Raw genomic sequence first — 24036 nt, 5'->3', positions numbered from 1 at the left:
TTTAACCAACTTTTGCATGTTTTGTATATTTCATATAAACTCAACAAACTTATACTTATTTTCCAGAAAAGATTACCATAGAACAGAGCATATATATGTTAGTGTGATGGACTTTTATTACCCTTTTTACTCAACAAACTTGAACTAATTTTCCAGAAAAGATTACCATATATATGTTAGTGCGATGGACTTTTATTAACATTTTTACATTCACATATTTCAGTGTATCAAGTTTTATTGGTGGTTTATAATTCAATAATTTGTGAGGATGGTTTAAAGGAGACATGACACGATTTTCAATTTTTGTTTTTTAAATGTTTATTTATACATAACTTTCCCCAAAAATACATCGATAGCAATATAAGTGTCAGATATTTGGTAAAATATGTACTTTAATGCAACGATTTATCGACCTGTCAAATATGCATATTTCCATCCCGGTAGTCACTCAGAACGAGGCTACTACGTCACTGATTACTTTCATTCATATTGACCTATGGGTACAGCGCAAATTTAGTTTCGATTATTACCCAACAAAATGCATGACAGTGATAAACAATGATTATGTGTGATGCCGATGGATTCAACAATATAATTAAAAAGAATAATGACATGATATTTTCTGTTTTACGAATGACACGCAGACTTAGAAGGTGTAAAGATGGGAGTTTTTAACAAGGATTTGTAGTCTTACTATACAAATCCTTGTTTTAAACAACCCCAAACTACACTTTTTTCCGCCCACTTTCATAAGGAATCCAGAGTTGGGGTCTCGGGTTCCATGCCATGAGTTCATCATAGGTCACAGTTGTGCGGTACAGGAGATTGAATTTCGCAATTTCAGGTATCGTTTGAAGTTGTAACCTTCAGGTGTCACCACACATAGGGGATTGATAAGACATAGTTATTACGCAATATTACTTCATAAGCTCTTTGTGTACATCCTGGATGTTGGTTTTGCCGAGGCACAGGTGAGATTGGAATATATTATTGTTACAGTAATACAGGTACAACTAACTGATGCTTAATGAATACCTGTAGTACGACCATACAATACCCTATGCATAACCAATTAAATAACCTAACCAGTGTTGATAACTAATAGACAACCGGTATATAGATCTTATTTTTATTGCTTTTAAGAATATACAGATATAAAAAAGTTTATTACAGATGCATTTTTTTAATTGACTTCTTCTTGAGATGGAATAGTAATATTCCTGTATGCTTGAAAGTCTATAACTTCATATAAGAAATTATTAGGCATAAAGCTCGATGAATTAATAGAAAAGATGCACAATACTGGTTCAAAAGCTTGGATGCAATACTAAAAAAACCAGTCTAACTCAAAATATCGGTACGAAGTACAGAAACCACTAGCGTAAAAACAGTAGAGACAAAGCAAATACTGTAAAGCTAGATTAAAGCCAAGTACAACTGATACATAACTCATGTTCTCCAAGACTGAATACATTTTCATGCTCAGTCCGATTGAAAATTACACATTTTTTTAAATGACCCCCTTTTGAAGAAATGTTTTCAAAAAGAACATTACGAGTTGTGAATATATTCCTGGACTCAAGCATTTTACTGGTAGCAATAAACAAATTGATTGCTAAATGATATTTGGCAGAGAGGGGTGGAAATATGTGAATTTGAATTTACTTTGTGAAATTCCTTAAATTTGAAGTTAGATTTATAAGGGTCTGGATGGAATTGCATACTTTAGAAGTGTAGTATTGCTATATTAATTATTTCAACATAAGATATTTTTTCTTTAAAATGTATGGTTTTAAAAGGTAAATAACATTACACATGACTAAATCACACTACAGGTGCCTTCTTACCTTTCACCTGGTCAAGTATGCTATAGGTGTAAAAATTTAATTACTAAAACAACAGCCTCCAATGAATGTTTACATAAAAGGGGGGAAAGTAATAAAATTGTTAATTGAATAATTTTCCTAATGCAGAAATAGTGTGATGTATGGTTTCCAACCAAAAAAATTATAAACATAACTTTTGATGATAATTTATACCTATTAAAAGTCACTACCCCCCCCCCAAAAAAAAACATACCCTTTGCGAGCGCCTAATTTGAATTTTACTATCGTTTTTTTTTCTTTTTTTCTGGCGCACACATCATCATAACATTACCAAAAGAGAGAGAAAAAAGAACAGTTTGATCATCAATAATTAGAAATTTATATTTTCAATCATAATTAAAAGTAGTTTTATTTAAATAAAGAAAATGCATAAAGCGGTTTATTAAATTTATTCATCAGACTAACCCATATGTATGGTAACAATCAAATCGGTATTGTCTGAAAGAATCGTCCTTGTTGAAGAATTAATGTCTTTTTCTTGGGTATTTTCCACACACAATGGCTCAAATTGATGAGGTCAAATGTCTTCGTAGTTTGTCAGTAATCGGAAAAAAGAGCTGTTAATACCGTCCATAGTGTAATTGTGCAGAAAGTGATCGACATTGTCCAGTTTGAGACACTTTCCCAGCTTGTAACCAGTGATGAAAGCACGATCACGTGATCGTTATCTAATTAAAAATCATTCATTATGACAAGCGCTGGATTCTTTGACCTAGAAAATGCCGATTGATCAGGTTTTGACCAGCAAAATTATACAAAACATGTTTTAAGACTGATATTTACTGATATAATAAAAAAAAAAAAAAAAAAAAAAATCGTGTCATGTCTTTAATATGAAGTTTCTAAATCATGACCAAATGAAATTTACAAATACCTGTTGTAAAAACACTTCACCATGTTGCTTCACTGAAAGTTTCAAGGCTTCCCATTGATCTTCTGACAGTAACAGTAATGTCTGAACTTTTTTATCAGAACAAGTAACCATAGCAACACTGGTTCCATCATCTATTATCAAACTGGAAATGAAAATTAATATCAACACTAAATGATATGAAAGTTCTAAGTTATGTTATAAATAATGCTCAGTTTATACTGTAAACCAACTTATTTTTGCGGCTACTTTATTTCGTGTTTAGCCCTTAATAGCCCATTTTGCGACGATTTAATTTCGCGATTTTCGAATTTGTTTTATGAAGTTAAATAAGGAAAGATCCAAGTTTTACACATTCGTGACGATTTATATTTACGTTATTTTTGTACTAAAAAAAGTCGCAAAAATAAATCGCTCGCGAAAATTAGTTGGTTTACAGTATTTGGCCTTTTTCAAATTTCAGAAGTTACTAGGCAACACTATACAAATAGGTTAAGCCATCACCATTGTAGAAATTTTGCAATTTGCTTATACAGCACATATGAGACAAAAAGAAAGAGATACCTTTGGGACAGATAATTATGAAATTATCAGTAATTGAGTATATAAAACTTCAAACAGGATTCATGAAGTCTCATCATAAAATTTAATTCTAAGTGGCAGTATTAGTGAGAGGCCAGAAACTATATAAAATTGTTAGACCATCAGAATAAAGAACCATTTGAACTCCTCACTAATTCATACGCAACTCTTGCTTTTGAGAGAAAGTTAATTCATATATGAATCAATGTGGAAACGGACAAAAGAAAATGAATATGGACATGGTTTTTAAAATATCAAGAAGCTCTAATTTGTAAATGCTAAAAAGATCTCATATAAATGAATTAATGTAAAGAACATGGCTGTTGTTGGTTCATGTGTCATGTTTGTTTTTCATAAATTGTTTTGTTATATACTATGCCTTTAGTTTTCTTGTGAGACTTGTTTTATATTTTATCATGTCAGGGCCTTTTATATCCGACTATATGGTATGGGTTTTGCTCATTGTTGAAGACAATACTGTGACCTATAATTGCTTACATCCATCTCATTGGCAATTATACCACATCTCTTTATTCTTATATGTATGCTGCAAACAGGAATTCGATAAATTAAGGAACTGAAAATGTGTGACAGGGTATACCTTACCCCTATGAAGCTTGGTACCAAATTTACAGAAGCTCTGTTTGTAGTATAAGACATGAGACAGCAATGCGTTACAGATGGATGGACAGAAGGGTAGAGGTTAACTAGTATAACCCCTCCTTTTAATAATCAGATGTGTGTGTTTTTACTATCTACTTTTACAGTGAAGCAAACCACATGAATTGTATTGTATTGTAACATAAAAAGGAGCTTTATAGTTTTGTCTTTATAAATATGGGACTTCATAATGGAACCTCCCTTAGGTCATGTTTCGAACTGCCTCAGGTCATCGGGTCATTCCTTTATTATTATCCTTACCAGTTATACTCCTAAATAACTCTTAAATATATTACCTCATTCTAGAAACAAATGTATACTCCTCACAGTGACATAAGTTATTGGTGCATCGATCTACAATCACACTACCACACATCTGACAGCTACATTTCAATGATATCTTGACAACCTTTTGAACAAAACAGACACATGAGAACTGCTGTATTGAATTATCTTCCCAAACATCTGCTAAAAATCCTAACTTGTACTGTTCAGTAGGAAGTTGACTGTCATCGCATTCTTCTGGGTTTTCTTCTTTTCTATAAGATAAAATTCAGCATATCTGACATACATGGAACATATGGTACAAGTACCATGCAAAGGTTGTCATTTCTAATTAATTTACATTTTAATTATCAGATATGATAATATAACAAAGTTAAAACTTAATGCCATTGTTCACTCTTTTTTTATTTTAACCAAAACACAAAAAACATACCAAATTCAAATGCTTAAACCAAACAAAAGTACTGTCACTCACCCCCTTAAAAATATTATCTATCACTCAGGTTTGTATGTTGATGTTTAAAGGGTTTTTTTTGTTGTTGAATGCTTTTCCAGGAAAAATTACAACCCCCCAGTCAGAACACTGGTCTACTTTTTTAACCTATGTTGGGGGTTTGAAAGATATTATTTTTCAGGTGGTGAATGGTCAATTAAATTAAACAGTACTATAATTGTTTTATGACAGGGGCATGTGTGTAGAGTCCATTTCTACAGCTTGAAGTTGTTAATTTTCTGTATGCACAATTATAATGTCACCCAAGAATTCTGAACATTTCTGTCAAAGCTGGTACCGTTCTGTATCGTTGTTTTGCCTTTGCTCACATTGCTATAATTACTAAGCAGAGGTAAATGCCAGAAAATTCATGAAAATGCACAGAAATCAAATAGGTCGTTCCATTGCCAAACCAATCCAGCCCCAAAATAAAAAATGAAAAAATACTATAAAAGTTTGAGATTTTATGAACTATAGATTCAGAGTAAGTGGTAATTTGCACATGAAAAGATGGTGTAAATTTTGCGGATGATCAGAGTAAAAAGGCTTTAGCCTATATGCAGGCATATTCTGAAATAATATATCTTCATATAAATGTGTGTCACAAGTGGTTTGGGGGTTCCTGGACTTTAAAATGTCTCTGTTTACTTACTATCACCCACCCCAATTTAACAATCACAATAATAAATGCATGTAATAATTTCTAAATTTACAGTACTTCTTTCCCTTATTACCTTGTTATCAATTCAGACCAATTCTGATGCAGTGCAGTGATTGATGATACAATACTGAACTGACAATAAACCACACCCTTCCTTGATACTCTTCTCTCTATTTGCTCCATGTACACAACAGTGCCAGGAACCAGTCCTAGTGGATAGGTTACGTTGTCAAGTTTAAGATACACAGATATTTCTCTTTCTGATTTCATACATTTTATTTGCAGCTGTATTTGCCAGTTATCAAGAGTTGATATACCATTATCTATAAAATAAAATATAATAAATCATGCAAGTCAACGAAAATATCAAAAGCATGTAAGTCAATGAAAATATCAAAAACATGTAAGTCGGTATAATTTAATTACATGATGATAATTAACATTAAGGTTTTTATAGCTCATTATAACAGAAACAATGAATGTTCCATCAATTTGATTTTTACGGTGATGATTAGATATTTAAACCTCATGTGTTATTAAATAAGATTTTACTAAAGATTTACTTTATTAATCTACATAACACAACAGTGCACACTCTATTATATAGCTATATTAAAAATATCTGCTTAATTTATTATGATTCAATTTATATGTTGAAAGTCTTCAAGAACAGGTGTAACAGAAATTTAACATTATCAATGATCCATGAAAATAAAGTCAAGGTAGGATCATACCTAAAGAAAGGTTCCTTCCATCATAAAAACTTCAGGTTGACCACTGATGATGATGGATGCTGTTTATTATCCAGTGGCAACTTAAATGTATACCCGGAACAAGAACATAATAATGTGACATGAATATATCTGCTTTACAAAAAACGCTTTGCCAGATTTTTAATGTGAGAGTTCACAAGGTAACAGTTTGCAGAAAGAAATGTTAGCCTACCTGGACACATTATTCTGACTCCAAGCCAACCAGTCTTCACTCTTATTCGTAAATGCCTCATTCTTAATAGCAAAGAAACAGCAGATACCAATTTTTAAGTCTTTAGTTTGACCTGGCCAGGGTTCTAGGAAATCATGCTACTACGAGACCACCAAGGAGGTTGGTTGACCAATGAACCATCTAGGAAAGTAGGTATGAATTGGGTAAATAAGGTTAGACTGCATTACAATTTCAAAACAAACAAAGTTGTATGAGCTTGGATCTTTTGAAATGTCCTTGCTATTTCTCATTGCATTAAATATACCTGGCATAAGATGTCTGTTAAATTTCAGTCTTTTAAGAACTATACCAATATCATCAGGTTCATGATGAACTCTTCTCACAATTGTGCCTAATATACTAACATAATGTCTACAATAGCTGTAAATAAATAAACAATTACAATAGTTATATCAGTGGCAAAATAAAAATAATGTAGGAAAATGGGTATGCCTCACACAAACAAATAGTCAAGTATCATCAGTAAAGTACTATATTATTCTCAAAAAGTAGTGTTATGCATTTGGCTGCAAAAAAATATATATTACATTGTAGACATGCAAATGGGAAGAATTTGACTATGACTATCTGTTGTTTCTTTTAAAAAATACTGTCTTTATCAACATTGTGATATGTTTTACACTTTTTAAGCTAGTCATGGAAGCTCTAATTGTCCTTGTGATTTTTTTAAGGTTGTATGTTGACAAATCAGACAAGGTTTTACTCTCAGTCAAGTTCCATGGTAAAAATATTATGAGCAGGACACAAATTGGAACGGAAAGACAGACAAACAGACAGACGAACGGACAGAGACATGACCGAGGGACGGAGGAAAGACAGACTGACGGACGGAAGGACATACGAACAAAGTGATTCCTGTATATTTTTTTGCGGGAATTTAAAAACAGATATCAAAACTTTTTAAACCTTATTGATCAAGAGCTCTATATAACAGCTTGTTTCAAACAGGAAAATATCTTAAATCTTACCATACTGAATGCCTCATTTTTCCCTTCTTAGAAAATAAATGCCAATGAGCTGATAGTCTCTGATAAAAATAAAGCTGACACTTATGACACAAGATCGGGTGAGGAGGTGGGAATGGATGGACAGGATACTGCCCCACATTAAGTCCTCATGGATAATGCCTCACATTAAGTCCTCAAGGATAATGCCCCACATTAAGTCCTCATGGATAAAACAGCAATTGTCATTTGATGATTTTTGTCCTATCTCTTGACCTAAATGATCCAAATATGTTTGTCCACGATTTATTATATCTGGTAATACAATTAACACAAAATTCTGTGTTTTTTTAGAAAATTAAGCCAGCATATGTTATAAGTTACTATTTTCAATAACTTATATGCAGATGATAGCAACAATTGGTAGTTATTTTATCCTTCATACCTGCGAGTAAGGATATGTTCTATACTGTCAACCCTTCCTTCTAACTGTTTTGCTGCATCACTTTTCTGAAATATACAGAATTTGAAATCAATCTGTGTCCTTTTTTGGAAAAAACATGCCATCATTGTAGCTGTTAAGCACCAAGAGGGGAATAAATTATGCCAAGATATAAAATTCCATAGAATGTTAAAAAAAACACTAAGAATATAAATCCAAAGAACTATTTTGAAATGTATTATTATAAATATGTTCTCCAATACAGATATCTGAAGTAAACCATAAAATCTCCAGCATCCAGTCAATTCTCTTGACCTGTTTTCATTTTAATTTTGCCAAATAAAAGATTTTTTTGAAAGATTCTTTCGCAATCCAATAAGATATGGGTGTACTAGTTCAGCAAGAAATGCTGAGCCATCTTCCTCCCCTGTTTTTGAGTTTTCTGTGCAATGTTTTGTGTACTGATGTATGTTTGTTCAACATTTTTATTTTGGCTATGGTGTTGTTTTCTTCCTCCTTATAACTTTATTCCATCTTGGAACCTTCTTAATTTTTTTTTATTAAGAAATGAAGTCTTGGATGCAAAATATAACTACCTGTTCATGAAATTCTCTTTCAACTATAAAATTATCTGGCAACACATAACACAGGTTGTCACCAGCTTTCTTTGCAGACTGCTTTAGTTGCCACGGTAACTTCCTCCTTTCTTTAATGACACCATCAAAACCAACAAACCTATACAAACATCCGCTTTGTATGACATTAAAATATTTCACATTGGAGTTCTCAAATAATACTAGCTGACATTTTGAACAAGATTGTTGTTTTTCTTCAGCATTGACATCTTTCTCAATGTCAATCAGAGTTTGTGATGTCAAACATTTCTCTTCGTACATGTCTTTTCTTTGATGTAAATGATCACATATATGAGCTATGAATGATAATTCAACTTTGTTTTTGTTATTGTCATTCATATTCAAGGATTCCTTTTGATTAACATACAATCTGTGATTATCTGATACATCCATTTTATGATTTTCTTTGTCTTTGGAAGAATTTTGTAGTGAGGAATGCTGACAGCTGATTGTATATTTAGGCTTTTGTATCAATATAACATCTAATAAACTGAAAACCAAGTACTTTATAATTAATTCCTTAGTTTTGCTTGTCACAATATTATCCTTAGTTCTTATATCTGTGAAATTTCCCAGAAGAAATCTCTCCTTGACAACAGTGAATTTTGTTATGGCAACAAGGCATCCACTGTGATGTGGATGGAGATGTGGACATGTAAACCTTGACCTTGGTGTTTGATAGCACATGCAACATTGAGCTGTACATTCATGGTATTGTTCATGGTCTTTTTGTGTTTCCATAACAACACACTCTATGACTCCAGTTTGATCTCTAAGCTGAATTTTACTGGATCTGGAACTTATATGAATTTCTCCAACTATTATCTGGAAAAAGAAGAAAGTTAAACCTTAACTAAAATTATCCTTGCAAGTCTATAATGTACTAAGTAAAACAAATTTAGCAACATACATTTTAAAACAAAAATTTTAATTAAAAATTTTAAAAGTTCGTGAAATAAATGTTCAATACCTGAATTTACTGCCCTTTTCATTTTAATTTTTTTTACTATTCTCTAACAAATATCATACTGTTCCTTGTAGTTTGTATTTTTTCATATATCATTGTCTGCCAGAGAAATGACATTATTACATTAGTTGCAATGAAATACCCTGATTTCCCATCTGACATCATACACCAATGGGTGTTGGTACAACATTGTTGATGACCTTTCATCAAAAGAATTTGGAATGTGTTTAATATGATATAGTTTCTTGTATTTTCAACTTTATTTTCCTTAAAAAGCCCTCAGTCAAGTAATAAAAAGAATAACTATCAAATAATTCAAATATTGAGAAAAATATGAAACAACACTGATAGTTAACTCATGTGAAACACGCATTTGTGAATTAATGTGTTGTTCGGTCATTTGTTGAATATTTTTTTCATATTTGAATTCTTTGATTAGTTATTATATAATCATATTTTACATAAATTTATCAGTTACATTAGAAAACTATTTAAATTGTAAGGCTCAGATCCATATGTGTTCTTAATACTATAGATCATTAAGAATAACCTTTTAAATGAAGAACAAAAGTGAGTATGAGCTAACAAACAATACATAAAATATATAAGAAAGTATTCAAATTCATACAAAACCTGGTGTCCAGCTCCTTGTTGTATGACATAATTCCAATAAAGGGTACGGTTCCAGCCTTTATTCCCATCATGCTTTGCTACTGCTATATCATTCATTTTGTCTTCTGCATCAGGTATGTCAATCTCAATCACTTGTGGAAAAGTATGTTTATACTCTGTCTGTGCAAAAAGATATTTTTGTTAAGTTTAGGCACTAATTATACCAAATAAAGAATATAAGAAACTGAAATCCCTCTACTCCTAAGGGAATATAACTTTATATTATGAATATTTATAAATAAAAGGTAATTAGAGGTAAAACTACTAAAAGTCAATGATACAGCAGCATAACATAAGTTAACCAGAAAATAAACGGAGAATATGTCTATGGGCCACAGATGCCCCCGCTTGTAAATATGCATGAGTCAATGTACTAATTATTGACATAGTTTCAAAAAATTTGGTTGAGGCAAACTAAAGTGAGAGAATGGAAACGAAAAATTCAGCAAATTTTATGTTTATAAAGGGGCATAACTCATGAACGGTAAAAGTGATCGATCTTGATCTGTGTTTTGTGGTAATAAGCATTGTGTATAAGTTTTATAACATTTGGTTGAGGCAAACTTTAAGTTAGAGAACGGAAACCAATTTTGGGGATGTACAGATGGACGGGACGGACAAGGGTAACACTTAATGCCCAAGTCACCTAGCGGTGGGGGCATTAAAACTGTTTAAAGCATATTTTTGTCACTGATGATGGCTATAAATCTGAAGCTATATTTGTACTAGTGCAAAATCATAGCATATTGCATGCTAACTTTTCATTACGTTCTGTAGGCAATATTATATTGCTATACAATAATGACTTTTTGTAAACTTTCTTAAGTCTTATTTTTATTGCCAAATTTTAAATATAAACTAAATTATCAACTGCATTTTGATTTAAAGTCACTGCTTTCAACTCTATTAATACTAACTTTATCTGAAAGGAAACAACATGTAGTAGTAAGAACTTCTTGCAAATGATTTCTGGTCAAAGTAGTATTTACTGAACACAGGTCTGTTATAACAGGTAGTATTTCTCCGAATCTGAAAAAAATGCTTAGCTTAGAATTTTTTTGTTTTTCTAAATTTAGGCATACGAAAATAGACAAACCATTTACTGTATTCATTCTGTTGCCTTGTCTTCACTATAATATCATAATCCCCCTTATGTATAAAATTACCTTCTATAAAAATTAATGGAACAGTCCTGATTTAAAACTAATGGAAATTTAGGGTGTTTCTGATAACAGAAATCAACTGGTTTATTTAGAAACAGTAAGTTCCATTTGTTAGATAATTCTATGATAATGACTTGACAATTCAAAACATCTACAGTATTAGGAATTTGAAAGAGTTTTGAAAATGAAAGTTAAGTATACCTTAATTTAACAATAGATATTTCATCAAATCTGTGTTAAAACCGGACTTTTGTCCTCTTAGAAATGTGTCAGAAGAAACATACCTTTCAATTGTATAGTTTGTAAATTTCTGTCTCAAATGAAGCATTACATCCATCACAAAAGTCAAACCATTCAAGCTATATTTTTGTTTCCACAAATTAATTTGAACAGATTTAGGAATCCTTAAATTCTGAAAGACAAAAAGTTTTTAAATTAGCTTGAGAACATAGATATTTTTTGACAAATTTTAAACAATGAACTCGGAATTAACATTATTCATTGGATATACTTTGATCATAAACTTATAAATTTATTGGGAAGTGACTAGAATCAACAAACTATATAGAATTTTTGATTTTTGTTATCATATCTGAAAGTAAGTTAACTTTTGCATATTTGTACTAGTATGACACTCTGAGTTACACTTTGTATACTCTAGCTCACAAGTAAACAGTCCACAGGATTGCATTTCGTCCAACCCTGATGCATTATTTTGTGTATGAGCTGACTTGTCTTTGCTTTTATTCCTAAATCATATGTGCTTGGGAGTGAAGCAGCAAATGCCAATTTCAAAGTCTTTGTTTTAATATGGCTGGGGTTTACACCCACAAAGTCCCTCACTTGGTGGGAGTCCACTAATGCAGATAACTTCATTTTGACAAGTTCTCATTATGCAAAGAGACTTTAAGACAAAAGGCTTCTTGATTCTAACAGTCAAAATTGTAGTAACAGCTCTTATTAACAGTGTCTCTAAGTAATATTTTACTATCTTACCTCTGCTGAAAGGTTTGTACTAGAAAACTCTAGAATCTTGATACAGCTAGACAAACAACCAACTATTCTTATTTTGTCATCCTAAAAAATTTAATATTTTGTTATTTCTATGAATATGAGGTGGGGGTAAATGTCAATATTATAACAACCTAACAACAAAAGCAACCAACAAAGAACGTCAAGAGGTCAAAATAAAGTCTTAATGGATGGACAAAGGTCAATACCATGCATTAATGTTTTAAATATATTCAACGATAACTTCAATAGTGACAACTCAAATCTGAAATCAAAACCAATTTTTTAAATAGACAAAAAAAATATTTAAGAAACAATGACAAGAGCAATGGTGATTTAAAACAGCCTTCAGGACTATAAAAATTGACAATGTTTCAAGTGAAAAAAAAAATCTACCGGTAAGCACTTTCGGGAGCATTCATTCCAAGAAAATTTACTCTATTTCACACATAGAAAAAAAATGAGAAAACACAATTTGCTTCAGTCAACCTAAAAGGTGCATATCTTCATTCTGTGAGTGACACTGTACAAATATTGAATAATTCAGAAGAAGAAAATAGTTAGAAGGTGCAAAAGTTTATCATGTCGGCAAGATTTTGTGCAAGTTTCTCATATTTCTGTCAAGTAGTTCAGGGGCAGTTGCAGGATACAAAAGGACAAACAAATGGAGGAATGTACAAAGAACAGACAAATGGATGGACGGATTTTTTCATCACTATCTACCACCTGCTTTAGGATAAGCAGCACTCTGGAATGGCTCAGGACCAGTTGCAGAAACTAAAGTTGGATGGATAGATGGAAGAACAGAAGAACTGATAAATGAACAAACAAATTGACAGACTCCCCAATCACTATATACTGCTCCCTTCCAAAGCTGGGGATACTGATTATCTGTTATATCTGTACCTTCTCAGATTTTTGTAGATGTGCATTGTAAACCATGATCTTAGTTCCAAGTCTCAGGCTGACATAAGTCACAGGAATGTAGGACAGATATAACCTGCAATTAATAAAGATAAAGCTATATTTTTGTTGTTTCAGAATTAGGTATTAAAAACATGTCTGAATAATTCCTGAGGGTCAATTGTATATTGAAACAAGAATGTGTCCATAGTACAAGGATGCTCCACTTGCACTATCATATTCTATGTTCAGTGGACCAAGAAATTGGGGTCAAAACTCTAATTTGGCATTAAAATTAGAAAGATCATATCATAGGGAACATGTGTACAAAGTTTCAAGTTGATTGGACTTCAACTTCATCAAAAACTACCTTGACCAAAAACTTTAACCTGAAGCGGGACAGACGAACGGACAGACGAACGGATGCACAGACTGAAAAACATAATGCCCCTAGGTGGGGCATAAAAAGTGGACCAACACTTTGAAATGTAAATGAAACAACAAATGTTCTTTTTTATTCTGATATCAGGTACATGAGATATCATTGATCAAATTATAAGAAACAACATTGCTATGCCATAGTAAAATGTCCTGGGCTGTTGCATACTGTTGATTCATTATTATTAATTGGACATTAATTAAGTGGATTTCATGGGTATAGGTCACACACCAATTTAAATGTTCAACAAAGTTCACATTTTCTATTGGCATAAAGAATGCAGACTTTGGCAAAACCACGAAATCTAATATCTACAAGAATTCAATTTTCCCTAAATCAATGAAAATTGGTATCCACGAAAATAAATGAATCTACAACAAATGCAGAATATGGTCACAAGGTATGAGTATGCTTCAAAAGTCATATGGTAGTAAAAGTTCCTTCAGCCAGACAGAAATTGTAAGATCATAATGAATGTATGATATGGTCAACTACACATGATGACAAACAATTCTACCAGGTATGACAACTTTCTGGAAAATGGTCTTCTAGTGATTCTGTTCAGCAGGTCTCATTGTGTTATAATAGTAAACAAGAATTGTCAAATCAAACTGACAATACAGAATGGTCAACTACACTTAATGACAAAAAAGCTGAAGCTTTCTGACAAACAGACTCAGAGAAGTTGTTTTTGGTGAGAGGTGAGACTATCACAATCCTTGACATTCCAACAAAATGGGTTTTTTTTATAATGGATAAACCTATGCATAATGTGATGCTAAATCATAAACGGTACAGCAGAAAATCAAGATAAGGTCTTACTTGTGTTCAACAGAGATGGTTTATAAGAGATGTTATGAAACTAATACACATACCTGACCTTCTGATCAAGTTCAAATACACCTAGGTAAGCATATTCATCACTTGTGATTACACCTTGATAAGAAATGTGATTATTTTTTACTATTTCATCTGTTGCTCTGTAGTCTTTATAATCTACAGATACTTCTGTTATGCCTGCTTTTGACATCCAGTCCTACAGAAAAGCAAATTGTTAAAACTATGCCCAGTTACATTATCAATGTCAATATATCTTATATTATGTCTGTCATTGAATTTATACCAAAGTAAAATTATGACACAAAGAAAACTTTTGACACCATCATATAAGAGACTATTTCATACAGCGCTTAAGCCAAGAAAGTTCTTTATTAACTTACAAACATAAATAATGATACCAGCCAAAATCAAAACATCATTTTCTATCCTAAAGTTTAATTAGGTTTTACAATTTATAGATAGACAAGTAGGTTTCTTACATGAACATAATGAATGAATATTTTTTTTCTATTTTTTACAACACTTTCTATAAAAAAACACATTTGATCAATAACATATCTAAAAAAATAATGTGGTATGAACAAGCAGTACAGAAAAAAATCCACTCTAGTAGAATCCACCATTTTCTACATAAGAAAATGCCTGTACAACGTCAGGAATATGACAGTTGTTTTTCATTCGTTTGATGTGTTTGAGTTTTTGATTTTGCCATTTGATAAAGGACTTTCCGTTTTGAATTTTCCTTGGAGTTTGGTATTTTTTTTACTTTACTTTTTATCTATTGACATTTCTATTAACTTTTTTATATATTTACTTACTACTGAACTATTTTACATACCTCCAATGACAATATATTGCTTCTTTCTGGTGTACAGCAATAGACAATACTATTTTTACATGGAACAAATAATCTCACAGGATGGCCAGCACCCTACAAAAAGTATTGGAAGAAAGTATTACCGGTAACTATAGTGAAAACTAATATTTAGATATGCAAAACTTTTTTTTGCAGTGTCCCATAGTGCCAAAAAATAAAAAAATAATGAGAGGACAAACTTTATATTTGCATATATTGGATGGGATTCAAGAAGAAATCTTTTTGACACAGTATCCAAATTGGTGCACTGTGCATTTTTCAAATTAAATGTTAAGGGCATACGATACAGTAGCAAGGGCAGATAATAATGTTTTCAAAACTGTTCGTGTTGTTTTCGCGACGTTGTTAATCAGAACGTTGTAAATTCACAATATTTCTAATAAGAACGATCACATTTCGCGACGTCGCTTTAGAAGTAGTCACATTTGCGGGAAATCTGCTGATGTCATAAATTCGGTTGCGCGAATTTGAAAAAAAAGTACCTGCTAAGAAAAGCGGCCATATCACGAGAATTGTTATATTTATTCATTAATAATGAAGTCAACAGTATTATCTAGAAATGTAAAAATCAAAGAGCTGATTGCTCCGAGGTGGAAGAAGATGCATAAAAGGTAACTTGAATTACCATAAAAGCAGCCCACACCAACCCAGCCTGCTTTGTTCCATTATTGCTTTCGACATATTTTTTTCTTCCAAAAATAATAATACTCATAACTCAACCAAAACTCACTATACTTAACATAAAAATCTGCAAATACTGTTGATTCAAATTAAATTTTCTATATCTAAATTCCATACATTCGTCTCAGCATGGTCAACTTGATGCAATGCAATTTCACCAAGCAATTATAACAGTAATTGATTTGGTTTCACTTGAAAGTTTTCTGTCAAAGGCAGATAGTTCACTTTAAAAAAAAAACTGACCACCAAGATTTTAGTCAAGTTTGCTAAAATTAGGGTTTTAAATAAATAAACATATATTGAAAAATTCTAAATATATCCAATGCAGATATGTGTCAGGCCAAGGATTGACAGGTCATGTCAGGTGATGACCTTGCTATGTTATTGCGATAATTTAGAGTCAAGCACACACGTGAATCTGCTGGTGTTTAACACATCAAACGATGCACCGTCAGTTGACAGAATCACGTGTGCGCTTGACTCTTTTAGCATTTCAAACCCGTTAATTTAAAGTGCTTGACCCATATATCATATTTGTTTTTCATCTAATATTTTTACACAAAAGTATGAGGGTAGGAAAGGCATTTTCCGTCAGGAGTCAAACAGCCCTTTTCTGAAATTTTTCATGAAAATAAAATATTGACAGCAACAAATTACTGGTTCCGTACTCGAGCCTCGATAATGTGTCATTTTTGTGTGTACCTTAATGACGAATAACGGTAACGAGCTGGACTATTCAGTTGTTAAATCCCGTTTTTTATCACTTCTATCACTTTGAAACGTATTAAGGCAATAAAGGCAATCATTGGGGACATTACGACAATAACAGACATGAAAACTACGTACTTTCGAAATGGAATCCGTCAAGACATTAGTTTGTACATTGATATTTCTGTCAACAGACGGTGCATTGTTTGATGTGTAAAACACCAGCAGATTCACATGTGCGCTTGACTCTTTATTATCGCAATAACATACTTAGATATTCTAACTTTCGTTTAAAAAAACACATGTTGTCTAAAACTGGAATATGACTTAATTGATTGCATTAAAGATCTGAACGCACACAGAACAACTAAATCCGTGTATTTTTTCAAGCATCATTGATTTGAAGTAGTAATCTCCACGTATATACTTGACTTTAACTCAAGATGGATAGTATGAATATGTGACAATTCTGTTTCATCATTTTGAAACTTTTAGATGCACAATTAAATTTCCTATTTGTGCACATGCGCAGATATGTAACCAACGTGGTTTAAATTAACCCGAATAATCCAGTTGTTTTATTCCGATAATTCCAATTATTAATCTACCAAAGACAATTATTACAACAATCAGTGAGAATTATATCATGACCTATTAATGCTCCAAAACAAGCCATCAACTTTTAATTAATTTTTATTCATGTGTGTTCATGAATTTCGAGAATTTATACCATACAAATATCTGAATAAGTTTATTAAACTTTAATACCCATAATATTATTATTTTTTTAATAATTGCAAGGACGTATAAAACATCCTTGATAAAAGCAGTCAATATAATACTTCCACGATAAAAGTAAGGAGAAGTAACCCAGGGTGAACGTACTCTATGGGGACAAACTCAGGGCGAACGGACCAAGGGCGAACTGACCTGATACCAAATTCATGCATGCTTACTACAAACTCTACTTTAAAGACATCCGGTTACAAGTAAACAAATAAAGTTCATGTAAGATGAGATGAAATCTAATAATTTACATAAATAAAAGGGTTGATATCAATACATTAAAACATGAGAAATTATAACACTAACGATAGTGATCATTTTTCAAGCCTAAGTAATAAATTAAATGATGCAGATGCTTAGATCATGGATAAACATCGGTGTCAAGATATGGCACGGAAGTTGTTATGAAATTGTAAAGCACAGAAAGGGATACGGCATACGTCCTGGTGATGGTTCAATGATTTTACAGCCTGCAGTAAAGGCTTTCAGAAGACTTGAAGTCTTCTTCCACCAAAAATCAAATCCACATAATTTTGTATGTGTTTTTTTTTTTTATTTCATATAGAAAATGAATAAAAGATATGTTGATAATAAAAGTTGCGGAGTAACTGTTTAACGGCATTTTTAGAATTTAACCCCGTGGAATATAAATGTGTATGAAGAAGAACTGTGAATCAAAAAGACAAAGTTATAATAAACCCAATATGATAGACCATAACAAGTATGCACCCATTAACGTGCTAAGCATATCCCCTCTTGTACATAAAAATAGAAGTATCTGCACACGGGAATTAGGTATCTGACATACCAGAAAAGTGTTCACATGTAACAACTCATTTGTCAAGCCGCTGACCAAATATGAAATCATTCTGTGAGGTAGTTTCTCAGAAAAGTAACGAAATATTTGTTGGACCACCGGACGGACAGACTAACAAGGTGGTTGCAATATTGCCCCCACTCTTGGAGAAGAGGTATAATACAGACAAGTAAGGCAATAATCATATGTACCGTCATAAAGATTACCAAGAAAAGAAGCTTATGTAACTTATCTTTTGATATAATTATGCAATTTCATGCTCTAATATCGACTGCTGTACTTTCTATGAATTGTTATACTACACCGTAATGGACTATTGAGAGAGTTATGAGATGAATTTGCACGAAACAGCTCTAAATATTCACTTTTTAAACATGTTCAGAGTAGTTTTCTAAGCTAACCCGAGTAAATGTTGGTATGGTTGCACATACATATAATGCCTATAGAGAAGGCTGTTAGTTTTCATGTTTGAATTGTTTCACATTTTCATGTCGGGACCTTTTATAGCTGACTATATACGGTGTGGGGTTTTTTTTATTGTTGAAAGCCGTACAGTGACTTTTTATTGCTTTTATCTTCGTCATTTGAACTATGGTGGATAGTTGTCTCATTGGCAATCATACCAAATGTCTTAATTTTTATATTATCCCACTTACTTTATAATTGTTTCACATTTGGTCATGTTTTGAATAGTTAAAACTATGTCCAAGCTGTGTTGTCTACATGAATTATAGGACTAGATGCAAATTTATTCTTTTATCAGACTAATCTTTTTTGTTTCCGAACATTTCTCAAAGTAATTTAGTAATACTAGAATACTTCTTAAGATGCTATTTCTTGATTATGAAGAAGATCCTGTCCAACTTTCGTAACATTTCATAGTTACAAGCTTTATAAATTTTGATGATTAATATCGTTTTGGAAAAACCCCTTGGTTATACCACTGAACTTGACTGCGTAGTCGTGTACGGCGGGAATAATTTCACAACGTTATTGCAATAAAAACTTATTTCAACGTAATTTAGCGCCATATCGGCAAACAGGACGTTTGTCATTAAAAATTCAAGGTTTATGGCTTTTATTGAAAAAACAAGCACATGGACCCCTAGTTTTTTTCTTTTGCAATCAATTAAGTACTGTTTCAATAACCCTCCTCCAAAATTTTAAGAAAAAATCAACGATAGAATTTTTTCTGCACTTCTGTGTAGACTCAAAAATATTGGCAACTTCTTTATTTCACTAATAGTAATACAAATTCAGGAAATAATTGTTTAGTTTAAACCTTAAACTTGTTACAGCATGTTGTTGCCATAGATCAAGGGAACATTTTACAAAAAAAAAAACCAGTTAAATTATGACTGTTCATTCCTGTTTCCTTAAAAGTCCTTATTTATGAAGTTTCTGGATTTTCCTTCAAATATGCAAATTTCTAACCAAAATATCTCAAAAAGTAAGTCATGAAGGTATATTTGTCTTTGCATATTTCAAAAGTACACATTCAAATTGAACTTCTATCAAAATTTCAAGACAAAATCAACGAGGGATCTCTACTGCATTGTATGCCCTTAAAGGATCAGTCTACAAGAGAAAAAGAATTTCTTCAATTTGCACTTTACTGCATAGTTATGCAGACAAGTCTTCCATTTGACATGTAAGGTGCTACTGAAATTCTGTAATGAGGTTTTAATTCTAAATTTTCTAATGCAAATTGGTTGTCTAAATCTTTGTCCTAACTGTTGAAAGTTGATTCTGCCCTTGAATAAAGTTATTATTGTCAAGAGCAGGAAGTCACCAGAATGATTAAATATATTAGGCCTTACCATTTCATGTAAAAAAAGTGAAAAGTTGACATGACCAACCTATGTTACCTCAACTGTAAATATTTATCAAATCAAATAAGTATACCTCAAGAAGTCGACCAGAAACAACCAATTGCACCTCATATCTTTACAATCTTTAGCAGCTGCAACCTTGACTTTTTACCATAAAATTCAAATGGCCTTTCCCCTTCCCAATATCTTATATTTTTATAAGTTTCATATGTTAACCAATAAAGGAAACTCGTTATCTTCTGGAAACCATTTTTCTCATTTTATTTTTAGTAAGTAACCTTGTGTGTACCTATTGATTTCAAACTTTCCCCATCCCTATATCTCCTATCCGTTTATCTTTTTTTCAAATTAAGCAAGTGATCTCAAGATTTTTAAATGAAAGCATTTATTTCGGACAAAGCAACATCTGTTTGCTCCAAATTGTGTTAAGGGACCATTAAAAAAATTCTGAAAATTGATAAATCAGAAATAAATATTAATATATTTATATTACCTCTGCCACTTTTGATTCAAACTATGAAGATGAAAAGTTATCAGAAATGAGACACCAAGTGACAGCATTTGTAAATTCTGGTACTTGTGGCTATGTAAGCTAAACACCCATGCATTATTTATGAGTTTACCTAAGTTCATTCAAGTTAATACTACCTGTTGTAATGTTGTTGGTTTCATGTTTGTAAACAAATACTCTTTCTTTGGTAATAGAAATATTTGCCAGGGCAAAAACTCCTTTTTCTGTGAAAAAAAGGAAGTATAATGATTTATAACTCTTAAAATTGAGTCATATACCTTAAATTTAAAATAATGTTTAATATGTTTTATATACTTGAATGCTTAAGTTTTACTTTAAATCATGTGTACATAAAATCTTTTAAAAGAAAATCCTTTATTTTATACAAATCTTCCACAATGTAGCAATTAGGTTGAACCAAAACATCTAGCAAACGAACAATCAGTTTATGTCTGGTATACAAAATAAATACCTTAATATCACTGTTTCAGACTTAACTTCAACATTTTTCAAGATAATAGGTAACAATATATATGTCAGTCCCACTTCTTGTCTATTTTTCTTTTTCACACTTCTTAGCATGTTGGGTAATTAGCTTCCCTTTATTCAGTATTTATCTAATAATTCATTTCAATAACATTAAAGTACATAATTACATGTATATACCTTTATGAGTATGTTCACATCAGATTCCAGTCTCACACAAAACAAAGTGTCTTTTTTAACACTGAAATTTAAATCTGCTACTATTAACTGATAAATAAATTTGTAACTAAATGTATCGTGCTCTTTGAAGATAATAATCAATGCAAATCTCCACTATAGTACAAATACATGTCAAATTTATTTTAAAATTTCTTTTCCAAACATCAATTTCACATATGTCTTCTCATTATCAAAAGTACAATTTCTTTAATGTGTAAATGCCAATATATTAAGTCAACAACACTGATATAAAAAAAAATTTAAGGTCAATTACTGTAAAAATATTCATATTTATGAGGTAATGAATTCTCTGTGATGTAATGGTTTACATTTTAACAGACAGTTTGACTGTTTTTGAAAGCCTGATGTAATCTAAAGAATTACAAAGAAGAATATATAGGGTGGATGTACACGAGAGAATTGTCAAAATGAATAGACTCTAGTAACATCAATCCTTATAATTTAGTAATGTTAAAAGTAAATTGTTAAAGAGTTATTGTGCAACATATAAAAAATTCCCCTACTTTTTTAAGTCTCATAACTATTAAAAGTTAATATTATAATAACAGGCCAGCATTCCTAATAGCTAGGTAAAATTTTAGCAAAAGACAATTCTAAAGGCATACTTAGGATTCAACATTTGAAAAATGTGTATCTTTCAGAGATACCGGTAAAACTCCAAACCTTCATTGAAACTCAAAAATTTTATACAGGCCAAATTGACAGATGACAATGAAGTACCATTATACTATAGTGTTTTATTCCATTGATGGAGGAAGGGGTTAGAGTTTTAAGTCCTGTAGCAAATATTACATGCATATCAGGAGGAAAAAATGCTGATTTGATAGAATATGAACAGTGCTTTGTACTAGACTGACACATTGAACCAGAGTGTTTAAAAACTTCTAGTTCACAACATAAAATTTTGAAGGGAGACATGTTTCCACACTAGATATATATCAATCCGACTTAGAGCGAACAAGCTTTGCTCTTACTCCTTCAGGGCTCGACAATAACGCTTGTCCGATTGTCCGGTACCACAGGGGAAAAAAGGTCGGACAAGTAAAAGCCATATCAAGCTTGTTCGACAGGACAAGTAAGAAAATAAATTAAATCCAACTTGGATGATCAAAGTAATAAACAAATAACAAGAAAAGGAGATAAAAACAAATATTAACCTGACATGTTTACTTGCAATCGATAATTCAAAACTGGTTCTTTAAAACTGGTTCCTTTGTCAGATACTTATACCAGTCTTACCGGTAACAAGACATTTCGGCACCGGAAAGAATCGGCTCCATGTTTAATGGACAGTTCGGCACCACTCGGGAACAAGACAAACCAGTACCTCGTTTTCCTACATTGTTATGTTGCTTTATGATAAATATATGATAAATTTTATTTAGCAATAATATTTAAAAAAGAAAAATGAGAAATTATTGACCATAAAATCCAAAAAATCATATTTGATCATATTTAGACAAAACAATATTTGATTGTGTCTGAATAAACATTTTAATATATTAAAAACAAAGCTGATAGTAGTAAGGCATTAATCATAATAATCAATATTTTATCAACATAAAACCAGGATACAAACCTAACGAGTGTAGACTGACAGGCCTACCAGACTGTGCCTGATGTGCAGAGTCTGATGAGACTTTGACATTGATAATAACTAGAACTTAAGTCCTGTGACTAGACATGACTAGATTCAGTTGTTCTCGACTCTCTATTTTTGAAAAGGATATAAAGAGATATAAATCAAATTCTATTCTATTGTTTTAATTCATTTTGTTCATTGAATCAACCGAAAATGCAAAAAAGGTTTAATATAAAGTGGGTTTTTTTTTGGACAAGTTACAATTCCATTCGGACAAGCAAGTTTTGGTATGTACTTGTCCTATTGGACAAGTTAAAAAAAAAAGTTATTGTAGAGGCCTGTCCTTAATGGCACGTCCTTAGTGCAGTGGCACCAAGTACCAATTTTAAGTCTTCAGTTGAACCCCCCTTTTTCCTCCAGGGATCAAACAACTTTCTCCCTCACTGTAGACAACCATGCTTCCACAAGACCAATGAGGTAGCTTACTGTTGTAGGCATATATGGAAAACTTTAAAAATACCAATTTCAGTGTAATTAGTTAGCCCCATTTATAACATCCCTCAGTATTCTTTCTATAAAACTAAACATCTGGTCATGTTAGGGCTGACACTTATATAGTAAACAAATTTGAAATACCAAATTATTAAATACATGTAGCTTGAAATTATCTTCCATCAGGATCTTTCTAAATAGTTGTCTACCATCAAACCTAAATGCTTCTCCTTTGAATTGCAAAGGTCACAGCATGCATATCTAATATTTATAAGTACTTACCGGAAAATTTCATTAACAGCTATTATTTGTCCACAGATATTTATAACTTCTGATTTCTTTGATATTTCCCTGGAAATAAATATCAAACTTATGTTAACTGCACATTATTAATAATTTGTTACCAACAAAATCTAGAAAGCTTCTATCATGTCTATCATACCCTACCACATGAAGGCAAATATCTAGGTAGAACTGTTCTAGTGCACTAAATCATGTGCTTCCCTTTCATCAATAGAAGTCTCTAAGGAGAAAGAAATATACACATAAACATTCTAGTATTGGA

General features: G+C 31.7%; 1 protein-coding gene across 1 annotated transcript in view; it reads right to left on the bottom strand.

Moving 5' to 3' along the window:
* Positions 1–24036, bottom strand: part of LOC127733504 (CST complex subunit CTC1-like) — a 49558-nt gene that overhangs the window by 16966 nt on the left and 8556 nt on the right. The window contains exons 7-22 of the mRNA XM_052242858.1: positions 23754–23822; positions 21338–21398; positions 20809–20895; positions 15298–15390; positions 14495–14655; positions 13184–13277; positions 12263–12343; positions 11551–11678; positions 11021–11132; positions 10065–10223; positions 8426–9289; positions 7833–7897; positions 6688–6803; positions 5512–5761; positions 4296–4538; positions 2761–2902 (exon numbers count right to left, since the gene is read on the bottom strand). Of these exons, the coding sequence (XP_052098818.1) occupies positions 2761–2902; positions 4296–4538; positions 5512–5761; positions 6688–6803; positions 7833–7897; positions 8426–9289; positions 10065–10223; positions 11021–11132; positions 11551–11678; positions 12263–12343; positions 13184–13277; positions 14495–14655; positions 15298–15390; positions 20809–20895; positions 21338–21398; positions 23754–23822 (2725 nt within the window). The remainder of the gene's footprint in view (positions 1–2760; positions 2903–4295; positions 4539–5511; positions 5762–6687; positions 6804–7832; positions 7898–8425; positions 9290–10064; positions 10224–11020; positions 11133–11550; positions 11679–12262; positions 12344–13183; positions 13278–14494; positions 14656–15297; positions 15391–20808; positions 20896–21337; positions 21399–23753; positions 23823–24036) is intronic.

This window comes from Mytilus californianus, unplaced genomic scaffold (genome assembly GCF_021869535.1).
Source record: "Mytilus californianus isolate M0D057914Y unplaced genomic scaffold, xbMytCali1.0.p SCAF_3, whole genome shotgun sequence".
Taxonomy (NCBI): Eukaryota; Metazoa; Mollusca; class Bivalvia; order Mytilida; family Mytilidae; genus Mytilus; species Mytilus californianus.
This window is presented reverse-complemented; position numbering and strand designations above follow the sequence as displayed.